Genomic DNA, 13,675 nt, shown 5'->3' with positions numbered 1-13,675 from the left:
GCAATTTGATGCTTTTAAAATCCGTATCTGTGTGCAGATATCAATATCAGTATGTGTTTTTGTTCGATTGTATATACACTGTGTGTGTGTGTGTGTGTGTGTGTGTGTGTGTGTGTATGTATATCTATATATATATATATATATATATATATATATATATATATATATATATATATATATATAATCATCACACATAATAAAATCAGTGTATATTATATTAGTAATGAATAAAATATCACTTTTGTTAGATGTCATATAAATCTATAGCAATACATGCGTATGACCTTTATTTACTGTATATTTGTCATCGGTTCTGGGTCGAGTAATAATTTTAAATTATGTAATAGACTATTATATGTCATATCTTGAATACCATCTTTATTGATAATATATCCTTACTGCCCTGCTGATTAATGTAGTGTATGGCCAAAGGTACATATAGTTTTTTGTTTGTTTGTGGGTTTTGTTTTGTTTTTTTGGGGGGGTTCTAAATCATTTTGCAGTGGTTTTGCTTAGTATGAAAAGTAATAGACCCTGTATTCAGTATATAACTGGTGGGCCCCTTCATCAGACCACTTATGTATGTTAGATTGGGCCAGTTTTTTAAAGACACTAAAGTGTTAGAGACTCAAGCAGTGGTCCTGGGGTCCGAGCGTGGACATTTGTACAGAGCGATGACAGGGTGGTCCGGTATCATTTATGGTTGGTGTTGACTCTCTATATAGCAGATATTAGATTGCTGCTAGGCTATAAGCTCGTGTGCCCCATTCTCATGAACATCAGGGAGGTCTTCTGTGAAAGATTTCTTTTTATAAAGCCCTTAAATTGTAAGTGATGAAAGGAAGGCTGAGTGATTCCAGGCCCCCTCTGTGCTAAGAGTCCTCAAACTAACCAATGAGTCACTCTTACAAAATGAAGGTGCTTGTCAAGTGTACAGAGGTCAACGCTTACAGATATTCCAGCGATGCTAACAACTCATGACTACGTGGTATAAATAGATTCAGGCAGCCAGGCAAATTCTTCAGGCCCATAATGTAGAGATCTGATGATAGACCTATAAATAACAGTGTGAACAAATAACCTTTGTTTGTTAATTATCATGTCTGAGTAATAAAAAAATATATATATTTTCACATATTTAAGTCATGGTTCATAAATGGTTTTTTTTGGAAGTAGACATCGTCATTCCATACGTACTAACTGATGCAGCAGAGAAGCAATTAGATAGCCAAACAGAAATTAGAAACAATGAGTAGTACCTTGTATATCCTCCATGCTGTTTTTAAATCTGCTTGGTATGGCTCCACCTAATGGATACAGGAGCACATTTAAATATGAGTTAATCCATGTAACTTTTTTTTTTTTTAATTTGGGTTCATTATTGCTTATCATACAACAATTATGTAGATACAGTTCTACAACATCTTATGTGAATCTCTATAATTTAACAACTGTATAAATAATATAACAGAAAATAAAATGTAATAACTATTAGTACTGGGAAGCTAGATGGTGTACAGGGGGAGGTGAGACAGGAGGTAGGTAATCTGGATAGAGACATGTCCCAAAAAAGAGGCCAAAGTCCAATATGATAAGGGCTGCAAAAGAATCATCATTATCGGCAGGTATCGGAGGCAAGAAGTGAAGTAAACGGTAATGAGAATTAAGGAAGCGGGCTGTAGCCAAGGTGACAGTGGAAGGCATCGGGTCCTTTAATCCTCAGCAAAGTCGCTGTAACTTCTGTATATTTATCCTGAGCTGAGGAGATCGACTCCTCTATTTCCATATAAAGGTCTATTCTACTGGACCACTCTGAATTGAAGGGGGTCTGACAGATTTCCAGTGTACCGGGATTACATATTTTGCTGCATTATTCAAATGCTTTAACATCGATTTCTTATAAATGGAAATGGGAGTATTGTGGTGTGTGGAAAATGGCAGAAGCCCAGGTCTACTGGGACTTCATGTAACGTTTTTACTAGAGGTTTTGTTTTTGTGCAGCTATTCTTGCCGATAAACAGCTCAGAGATGCTTTGGTTTAAGCGTTGCTCTTAGATTATAAATTTGTTTTGCACAGAATGTTTTATCCATGTTAATATATATTCTAAAATGATTAATGCCTGTAGGTCATCTTGTGTTGTGTTGGGTAGATAGGTGTAGTTTAGACTATGCTTTGTGGATACACTCCTGTATTGCACACTGCCAGTGACACAGCTAAGACATCTATCTATACATTGGAGCCATTGCAGGTAATTCTTATGGCCAGTTCATTCAGTGTCTATGACAGCTCTTCTCTGCTTCATTAGCTATATTTATCTTGGTGTTTGTGAGAGAAAAGTTGTAGCATAATAATACAGTTTTCTTCATGGCTCCTCATTGTCTGTCCTTAAGTATTGTGTAATTAGACAGTACTTGGAGAGCAGCTGATTCAAATTATGCACAATTGAGCCTACATAAACAGAGCACTGTCTGCTCCTGGACAGAAAGTGATTCAAGTAACATAAGGTTCATGTAAAAGATAATTTTCTCATCAGCTTAAAAAAGACATCTAGCTGCTTTGTGCCTACACATGAAAACCTCTTGCTAAAAGGTAGTGGACTGAAACTGTGACTGTTGGACAACCCCTTCTTAATAAAATATGCCCCTGGTAACTCTCTGTTACCTATAGCTGATACCTGGCTTCCATCAGTGTAGGACTTGGTCTGCCCATACCTCTTCACAATGGAGCATGATCATTAGAGCCGTACTCAGTCAGCTGTGTTCACTGCACCATCCTCTCTCCATAATGATCTATGTGGCATTCTGTATATTCCAGTCAAACATTGAACAGAGGAGGAAACAAGGAATTGACTAATGGCCAATTGCTCAGGCCCTTTATCCAACTTCTAAAAGCAAATTCATCCTTAACCCAAGTCTGAACATAGTGACATTTTTAGATACACTGAGTAAACTATGATTTGGAGCAACATTAAGGTATACTGTTGATCATGACCTTAAAAGTCCAAATGCTGAACCAAAAATCACCCATAAGTCTTTATCTTTCCCCTGCCTTAATAATGAGATTTCTGTTTGATCTCTTTCAATTGTCCCCAAATCCACTGACCTCCTTACTCATCCTTCTATGATTGGCTGAAAGGCAGTATCTTCATTGACATCGGAGGTGAAGTAGGATTGACTTATACTGTGAGAGCAGAGAATGCATTTCCTCATTAAGGAACCTGTTAGCTCAGGGCTCTGATCACTATTACCTGTGGAAAAATTTAATTTTACATATTTATTTTTGTTTTAATTCACAGGCAAGAGTTTGTAGATGCCTATGTGGACTACATCTTCAATCGCTCAGTGGCTTCCTTGTTTAATGCATTTCACGCAGGCTTTCATAAAGTGTGTGGAGGGAATGTTCTAGAGCTCTTCCAGCCAAACGAACTGCAGGCCATGGTTATTGGCAACACAAACTATGACTGGAAGGAGCTAGAGAAGGTTAGTAAACCAAAATACTTTTGTTTCATTTCAATGGATTTCATTTTGGAACTCGCAAATGGTGGAAGTTCCAGACAAATGTACCCCACATCTCTGCTAGTAGGGTCTAAGAATGGTGTGGCATTATACGTTTCGTTTTGGGTTGGATTCTTTTGTAAATAAACAGAAATTCAATATTATAAATGGTACTATGATCTATATCTATGATCTATATGATCTATATCACTTGGTCTGGGTTTACTCTCCCTCTCACTGGTCCTCACTTGTCCAGTCATGCAATCAGAGATCCATATAAGAGAAGAGAGAGAAGAAAACTGGATTTTAAATTTGTTTAGCACTTTGTTACAAATTATACAATAATAACTGACTTACAACACTGTAAATAACAGTGAATTGGGCTCATAATCATAAACTGGAAACCGACCATTGTATTCCACCGAGTTTCCAAACAGGACAGGCGCATTTCACACAATGAGTGGTTTAGCTCATGGGGTACTACAGCTGCCGCTCTTTATATATTGAACTGCTGTAATTCAATAGGTTGGCAAGCCCCAGAAAGTTACAATCCATTAATTCAGTTAATAGTCTTTATATAAATGAATAAGTATATGTTTAGAATATCCATGTGGATATTGATTTATTAGAAATACATAAAATTATTTGAATTTATATTAATGAGTGAAACGTCATGGATAGGAACGCTGGTAGTTTTCATTTCTGGAAATGGTGGCAACCATAGTTGCCATCTAGTGATTGCATCTACATCAATGATAATCCTAAAATGATTTGGAAAGCCTGTAATTTTTTTTGTCTCAAAATGCTATTTAAAGATTAATTTAACAGTAATAAAACAGTTACAAAATAAAAAAAAAAAATATATATATATATATATTTGATGTCTTGTGTCTTGGTGTGTAGCATTATTTTTAAGGCATACTATTATTGTCTGTGTAGTCTGTGCATTAAAATGCAATTTTCAAAGTTCCAATATTAAGTTAATGTTTTTTCCATCTGTATTATAATCTGTATATTTGTGCAGATCAGCTGTGTCTCCACAACAGCCTTGTACAGGTACAGGATTGTATACTGTGGTAGTTCATAGCATGTCCATTTATGCCGATTGCATGTGGAGAAATAGGTTGCTTTTTTCACTCCAGAAGTATGTTGCAGATTCTCCCGCTATAACTGTTCATTTACATAAGTGAAAACAGTGGACCTACATTATAAAGGTGGTCTTGTGATGTTCTGCACCTACATTAGTGTTTATACAAAGAACAACATGGACTTGTGGGCCAATATGACGATGTCTGAGCGTGCACAATTGAGCATCTTATGATTATAGAAGCTGAGCACATTGGGGCATTGATAAATGTGGGCTATGTGCAGTCATGCACCTCATGCAAGGTGCAATATTTAAATGAGATTCAAGTGGTCGGAGCATTTCCTGGTTTGCATGTGGCTGCAGAGCTTTTTTTTTCTTTGCAAAAGGACTTGGAGCTGGTGGAAAACAAGTAAAAATGCATTTTATAGATTATTTCCACCAATTTAATGAAATATTCAAATGTACAAGAGCAATACAAGCAGTAAAGACATTTCTGGTGTCCCCTTACTTTATAGGGAAAAAAAATGAGGCTAAACTAGGTAGACTTTTAGGAGAAAAGTTTAAATTTATGTAAGGAATGGTCCTGGATATTAGAGAGATGTATTAAATATTAGCGATATAAATTGCAGCCCACTGTTTTGGGTGTTTTAACATTTAAGCTATAACAACAACATATGCATTAAACACTAATGCAATATTTTACATTGTATTTTATATAGCATACAGAATATAAAGGAGAGTATTGGGCAGATCACCCAACGATTAAAATATTTTGGGAGGTTTTCCATGAATTATCCCTTGAAAAGAAAAAGCAGTTCTTATGTAAGTATGGTTTTTATTTTATTATTTGATTCTGATGTCATGATAGTTTGAATATCATTCATCATTGATCTCTGAAACAATGTAGCTCTATGTGTAATCTGAATGCTCTTGCTGCAGTACTTCATTCACCTGACCATAGGCTAAAATAACTCTATTCATGTTTAAGACACCACGTAGCTTGAATGTATTTCAGGATGTAACATATATAAAACTATCAATGAATGTGAAATGGTAAAACGTAGTTGCTACAGGGCAGTGTGTGTGTGATGATTTATAGTTCTTCAAGTCAATGAGATGCGGAATGCAGCAAGTAGCAAAACTCTGTACTCTAAAAATATATATTTCCCTATAATCATTTGTTTCATAGCCTTTGTTAAATTATTAGGAAGACCGATTTATTATTCTCTAATAAACGTTGATGGCCTTTATTGTGAAATGTAAAGATATTAGAAGTCAGACATGTTTTGTGACTACATAAAAATTGAGTCCACAGGCAGATTGCACTCATACGGACCTCCAAAGGGGTTGGGTACGGTTTTTCGATTGCGAAAAATCCAACACCCATGAGACCTACAAATAAAAAACGAATGTATTAAAAACGTCGGGTTAGTGTTTAAACACTTGACCTGCGGGATCCCAACATTGCCGCTTTAAATTAACATTAATAGAAGTCGCAATGACACTAAACTGTAGTGCCAGACAGCTCTTTATTCGAAATCCCTTGCGGTCATCATGCTGCTCCATCGGTGATCAGGTAAGTCTATTAATATTTACATCGGTTTTTAATACATTAGTTTTTTATTTGTAGGTCTTGTGGGTGTCGTAATTGTGGTAATCATTTTAACGATTACCACCGCCTCCAAAGTGATTTCTATTATCCTTATACTTGACAGTAATGGGGTGCATTATTAGGACCGTGATTGGTTGCTGTGGGGGGGGGGGGGGGGGGTTGAACTTTTGTGATCAGTGTAATCTCCGGTTAAAGTAAATTTGATATAACATGAAAGGGATAAAACATAAAAGCTGTAAGTATTGTTCAAACATAGTGAATGAGCAAATGTCTCTGGTATGGATGAGGTATGTCCTAACATGGTCTTCATAGTGAAACTTGTTGTCTTTAATGACTAGTGATGGCGTACAGTTTATAATTGTATAGTATATCACGTACAGAGGGAGTAGGTGTAACTTTTGAGCTGTAAAAACAATTGTTTTTGCCATTAGCTTCGTGCACAAGTAGATTATAAGAAAAACCTGTCTCTCTGCTGGAATATATAAATTCAATCCTTTCATTATGTGTCATTTTGGTTTCTTTACAGTGTTTTTGACTGGCAGTGACCGGATCCCTATTCTTGGAATGAAAAGTTTAAAACTTATAATACAACCAACAGGAGGAGGGGATCGTTTTCTACCAGTTTCTCATACTTGTTTCAATCTTTTGGATCTCCCCAAATACACCAACAAAGAGACACTGAGAGGGAAGTTGATTCAAGCTATTGACCATTATGAGGGTTTTAACCTCGTATAAAGAACGCTTACTGAGGATTTTGCATCACTATCTGTTCATATATAGTCTTAAATAACTGAGCCAGGCCAAGATGATATTTAATATTCTATGTAGAGGGTTTTCTGATGTTTGTTTGCAATTATTGAAATACGACATCTGTACAGGCTGAAACACTGCACCTACATATTGTATATAACCACAAGTGTCACTCTGTTCCATCCTAAAATAAATTAGTCATTATGTGGACACAGGCTTCAATTTTCAAATCAATGAGTGTATTTCAAATCTTTAAACATTTATTTTGCCCTGTACACACCTTTGTAAAATATTCTATGGAAAATAAAAGGTTTTTACATTAGGATTTGATAGTTGTATTTTGTATACTGCTTTTATGTAATATTCTGCAAAAGCGGGGTCTACTGTTCCTACATGGTTTACATGAATTCCTCTTTGAAAAGTCAAGAAGAGGTTTCCTGCCAACAAGATGTGTTTCATTGGTTTTCAACCGCCATACAGTATATACATACTTTGGTGCTGTCAGGCTTAAGGTGGAGAGGATGTTAATAATACATTTATCTGAAGGGGGATTCTACATGCTTTATCTGGGGTAACCAGGAATTGTTTACATTGAACATTTGTGTATATCTCAGTGTGTAAATGTGTATTTCTATGTAGGTAAGAATGTCAAGACTGATGTCTCAGGCTCTCTTCATCAGGAATGTTCCTGGGTGAGAGGATGCTTGAGGGAGCTGGAGGGGAGACTTTTCCTATGTCTCCTTTTCACTTATATTCTGTGTAACTTTGTTCTAAGTCTTTGCATGTCAACTCCAGGTATATAATTATTACATTTAATATATAAATTTTAACATTGGTTGAGGGCATTATACAGACATCACTGGTTAAAAAAAACAAATATATACAAATATGTCCAGTTGTCTGTTTCTGGGCTTGTGCCCCAAGCCTCATTAAAAAAAATAAAAAAATCTGTATATGGTAGGGTTTGCTGCTTAATTTCTGGGGTAACCTTCTAAAGTTGTGCTAACTGTATAATGGTAATTATTAGAGATGTACCAATTTCACTTTTTATGGTTCTTTTAATTTCATTTTACTATACTTTTGTAATCTTTACAAAATAATTCAGCCAAAGGCTTTAGGCGTTACCTGAAATAAGAAATACAATGGTAAAAGTATTTAGTAACAAGTGCTTTCTTAAAGTTCCCCTAATGGTGTTTGTATGTTAGTATAAACTTCCTGCAACTGAAGATAAAAAAAACCTTTTCGGTTTAGAGACAGAAATATTCATATAACTAATTTAATTTCACTGTCAAATGTTACTGTTTGACTGAGACAGCAGAGGTACCCACATGATTATGTTTCAGCCCGGCAGCAGTACCAGTCCAGCAGCGCTACCCACATGATTCATTATCATTTGTTTATATAGATCCACGAATTCTGCAGCGCTGTATATTTGGCATTCACATCAGTCCCTGCCCCAATGGAGCTTACAGTCTAACTTCCCCACACACACGGACTATGATTAATTTTGTCAGCAGCCATTTAACCTACTTGTATGTTTTTGGAGTGTGGGAGGAAACCAGAGCACCTGGAGGAAACCCATGCAAACATAGGGAGAACATACAAACTCCACATAGATAAGGCCAGGAATCAGACTTATGATCCCAGTGCTGTGAGGCAGAAGTGCTAACCACCAAGCAACCGTGCTGCCAGCTCAACAGCGGTACCCATATGGTTGTGTAGTATCCCAGCAGCAGCGGTACCCGCATGGTTGTGTACTGTCGTGGCAGTGCATCCGGGTAGGTTAGTTCAAAAATCAAATTACAGGCAGAGTAATTCCCTAGAAGGACAGCATATCCACGTGACAGAAATGCAGTTCTTGACCACACAAGATAGTCACAGACTCCAAAAACACAGTGTATATAACAATGATTATTCAGCTTGCTGGTGATTGGTGGCGATATGACTGGTTAGCCGTGGAGTGTCCTTCCCCCTGCTGACTGGTGACTATTAGTCCCTGGGTAGAGGGTGCCTAGTAGTTTGGGCCAGTCGCACCATGCCATGTCCTTGTTGACTAGAGGACAAAAGTAGATTATATGGAATTTGTTTACTCTCCTTGTTTAGCCCATACTCCTCGTCTTGTCTTATCTTTGATTAACTCTTCCACTTCGCGACATTTAAGAATAAACCTTCCACAATACAGCCCTTTCAGCTGATTGACAGGCCAATCAGACGATAAATGACCAATTGACCCAATATCACAGTAGTGTGTATGTTCCAGTAATGAACAAGGATTGTTCTAAAGCACAGATCCAAAGTTTGATGTGATTGTTCAGCAGAACTATAAATCGTGTTCAGCTATGGAACAACGTCCTTCCCATCCAAAAGTGTGCACGAACTCACGATCAGGATTTCCATAGAGTTTACAGAGTCCTGATCTTTTCAGTACGATGATTATGATAGTTGAAAAGCACAGATCTGAGGGTAAATATTTTGAAACCTGTATAGTGTATATGCATGAATCAGCATTCTGATCAGGACTTTATTTTATTTTTCAGTCATTAGTACAATCATAGATAACACCTTGATTGGAAAATTCTGTAGTGTGTACTCAGCCTAACACACAATCAATAACCTAAAATATGCAGGAAATGTTGCATATTTTAGGTGTTATTGATTTTGTATTAGGCTGGGTACAATAAACTAACAAAGCCTGATGAGAACTGTTTAGTAGGCAGCAAAAGACAATGGAACGCAAATGTTCTTATATCTTATACGCTCGAGTACAAGTTCACAGGGTCGGTTTTCACACGTACCAACCACCCCCTCATCCAAATAACAAAAATAGCAGAACAGATAGGTCTGTTCTATGTTTTTATATCACACCCCATCCCACGAAAATGCCTACATGATATTAAATCTTACTTTGCATCCTGGTGGTCCACAGGAGTGGCTGGAACATGTACTCAGATGATGCATGCACTGCTACTGAATACAACCTGTGGTGCAATTCTTAGTCTCTGCTGATTTGGCACCAATTCCGGGAGGAGGGCAGAGAAGTGATTTTGTGGTTACATCACTTTAAAACGTACATACCTTCTACATTGCTATTGAGAACTGCTCTACTGGTTCGTATTGTGGGGCAGAAAGAGAGTAATCTTCAAATTGATAAAGCAGGCTTGGATTTGGTTTGATGTCAAAGTCTTTGGCCAGTTCCATGGACAAAATGGCTGTATTCGGCCAGAACACTGCACCAAATCCAGTAATTGGTACATCAAGCAAGACTTGAGGGTTATTCAGTCCTAGCCAAAAATATTGGCACAACTGCAATTTTTTTTAAACGCACAATTTCTAAACAGAGCGATTGTATTTGATGTCCACAATTCTTTCTCTGTTATAATGGCAGAACCTTTGATTTTTTTTCCTGAATGTAATACTGTATATCCTTTTTATATCTAAAAATGAAAAAAAAATGTTATTGACACCCTAGACTTGATATTTGGTAGCACAACTTTTGGTCAAAACAACTGCAATCAACCGCTTCCTACATCCATGATGCCCATCAGGGAGTTAAAACAAGCCCTCCTCCAAAATGAAGCTTTTTTTTTCCCTTCTGAACAAGAAATTATATGTACGTTTTGTATGTATGTATAGATATATAGATACATTTTTCTCTTTCAACCAATCTGGGGGACACTGCTACCATGGGGTTGTAGGTGGGGAACATGGGAGTTGGTTCTGAACTAGTTACCTTGTTAATTGTAAACATGCTGACAGACCTCCTCCCCTCTGCAACCCCCTGTAGCTCCTCAGTGTAATTCCAAAACACCAAGAAAGGGGAGAAAAACAACCAAATACAAAACAACAGAAGAGCAGAAGGGAGGGAACGCAGTGTCCCCCAGATGGAATCAGAGAAAAGAATTTATCGTGAGTATAATAAATATTATTTTCTCTTTCAACTAGTCTGTGGGACACTGCTACCATGGGAACTTACAAAAGCAGCCCCCTTATGGGCTCTGCTGCCCGGCTCATAAATCACGTATGCCCAAGGAGTTGGGCTTACTTTATTCTGACTAGTGAAAATTAGTAAGGATTTTTCTTTTATTTAATATTTTACATGTTTTTATTTAGAATAGTATCACAGCCTGTTTCAGTGTGTGATTAGAATCGGCACACTATACAAAAATGCAGACTGTACAAGAGCTGTCTCCGGGTGAGAGCCGACCAGACGGATTTTGTAAGTGTGACAAGTGGCTTCATAAGCCGTTGTCACAGTAGGTGGTCCCTGATGACCGACGCTACCTCTGGGTATAGATTGCTGTGATTCAGCGCGATGGTGGCAGCCTTCTTATGGACGCTACCAAGTTCCATATTTGCTCTGTACTTTTCAGCCCAGAACTTGATAGCATAATTTCTCGAGTAACAGGTGGGAAAGCACGTTCCTCCCAGTCATTGTACCTAAAGCGCAGGTACCAAGGCTCTGCTCATTTCGCCAGCCCTTTCGAGGGAGCTCCTCTGATAGAAGTCAGGTGAGCAGGGGCAGACCTTTCAAGACGTGCCGCTCCCAAGCTGCAGGAAAAACCAGCAACCTGACTTGCATCCACCTCCCCCATGGCCGTGGGAGTGGGGGAGCGTCTGCAGTTACTCAAGCAGTGGATAGCATCTTCTCCAGATTGATGGATTCAGGGGAACAGAAAAAGTTGCTACATGATTGATTTATCGGGTCAAGCCCCTCGTCTGTTCTTTCCCACCTCCTTACCACTTGACTCCACAAGAAGACAAGCAATGTTACTCTGTGTCACTTCTCTTCTTTCCACAGGGGTCATCTGACTAGTTACGGAAATCCAGAGACGCCAGAGATTCTACTCAAATCTGTTCTTGGTCACAAAACAGGATGGTTCCTTCCACCCTATTGTAAATCTAAAGTCCCTACCCTTACACCTACGGGTGGACAGATTTCGCAAGGAAACTGTTTGATCAGTGATAAATGGCCTGGAACTGGAAGAATTCCTGGAATCCATAAATATTCGGGATGCCTACTTGCACATCCCAATATGGGAGAATCATCCATCTCTTCTCCGCTTCACAGTGGGACGCTTCACTATGGGAGCCCCCACTATCAATTCAGGGTGCTCCCATTTGCTCTTTAGTTAGCGCCCAGGATGTTCACAAAAGCTAATTCAGTGATGGCCGGTTGTCTTCGTTCCATGGAGGTCAGAATAGTGCCTTACCTGGAGGACCACCTTATCAAGGCTGTTATGTCAGCATGTGGACCTCACTATCAGGGTGTCAGAGTCAAACTGCTGGATCATAAATCTAAACTAGCCTCAGTTAAACCCTTGCCAGAGGATGACATTCTTGGGTCTCATCATGGACACCAGAGAACAGAAAATTTTCCTTCCCAAGGACAAAGCTTGTTCCTTGCAGAATATGACGGCCCGGGTCCTGGCAGGCCGCAGTCCCTCCATGCTCCTCTGCATGAAGCTCCTGGGGAAAATTGTCTCGACCTTTAAGACTATTCCATATGGAAGATTCCACTCCAGAAGGTTTCAATGGAACCTTCTGACAGAAGTCTTCCAGATGCTAGTTCGCAGGTGGGGTCTTCTGGATCTGGACCTCATGGCGTTGAGGCCCAACAGTCAGGTTCCCAGGTTCTGCTCAAGGGCCAGGGATCCCCTGGCCCTGGCAGTGGACATCGTTGTCATGACAATGCGCTGGGAATTTGGGTTGGATTACCTATTTCCCCCCATCCCAGTTCTTCCACGTGTTCTCCAGCAGGTCAGGCAGGGAGGATTTCCAGTGATACTGGAGGCACATGACTGGCCACGCCGGGTCTGATATGCAGAGATTCTATTCATGGCAGTTGGTCAGCGGTTTTGTCAACCTCTTTTGTGATGACCTCCTCCTTCAAGGCCTCTTTTGACATCAGGACCTGCCTCTGATGGCTTTAACGGCATGGCTGTTGAAGCCAGCCTCTGGCGGTCAAAAGGGTTCTCTTCCAAGGTGGTGAACACCCTTTTGCGGGCTAGAAAAGAGGATTTGGCAAACCTACATCAGTAGTGTGAGAGTAGGGTCCGCCACACTGCGACATTTAACCTACCCCGTCTTCTGGCTTTTCTCCAGCATGGCCTTGAAATGGGGCTTCAGTTGGGTTCCCTAAAAAGTTCAGGTCTCGGCCCGATCTGTTTATTTTCAGTTGCTGTTGGCGGACATGCCAGACATAAGGACCTTTTTGCATGGGGTGTTGCACATTCAGCCTCCCTATGTGCCTCCCACTGATCCATGGGAACTAAATTAGGTGCTTACCATGCTTAAGAATCTCCCTTTTGAACCTTTACTGTCAACGGGCCTTAAGTTTTTGACGTGGAAGTTGGTTTTTCTGTTAGCAATTGCTTCAGCTCACAGAGTGTTGTTGCTTGGGGCTCTTTCATACAAAGAACCATACCTTATTTTCCATGACGGTAGGGTGATCTTCTGCACCATTCCGTCCTTTCAACCTAAAGTAGTATCGGGCTTTCCCTTAAACCAAGAAATTGTAGTTCCAGTTTTTCAGGAGCCTTTTACTTCGACCGGAGATAACCATATTGAGTACTTGGACATGGTCAGGGCATTATACATTTATGTTCATCAGACCTCACGCATTAGGCGTTCAGACTCTCTTTTTGTGTTGTATGATCCCCAAAAACATGGTTAGCCTGCTTCCAAGCAGAGCATTACTATTTCAACAATTAAGTATGCTTTCTTCAGTGTGA

At 39.2% G+C, this 13,675-nt stretch overlaps 1 protein-coding gene across 2 annotated transcripts in view; it reads left to right on the top strand.

Annotated features, from left to right (window-relative positions):
• HERC4 (HECT and RLD domain containing E3 ubiquitin protein ligase 4) overlaps positions 1-7,269 on the top strand; it is a 45,800-nt gene extending 38,531 nt beyond the window's left edge. For both annotated transcript variants that reach the window (XM_075216448.1, XM_075216447.1), the window contains 3 exons: positions 3,297-3,480; positions 5,302-5,404; positions 6,721-7,269. In XM_075216448.1, coding sequence (XP_075072549.1) covers positions 3,297-3,480; positions 5,302-5,404; positions 6,721-6,929 — 496 coding nt within the window. In that variant the 3' untranslated portion in view covers positions 6,930-7,269. The remainder of the gene's footprint in view (positions 1-3,296; positions 3,481-5,301; positions 5,405-6,720) is intronic.
• The last annotated feature ends 6,406 nt before the right edge of the window (positions 7,270-13,675 follow it).

Source organism: Mixophyes fleayi, chromosome 6 (assembly GCF_038048845.1).
Source record: "Mixophyes fleayi isolate aMixFle1 chromosome 6, aMixFle1.hap1, whole genome shotgun sequence".
NCBI lineage: Eukaryota > Metazoa > Chordata > Amphibia > Anura > Limnodynastidae > Mixophyes > Mixophyes fleayi.
Note: the sequence above shows the minus strand (reverse complement) of the source record. Positions and strands in the feature narration are given on the sequence as shown.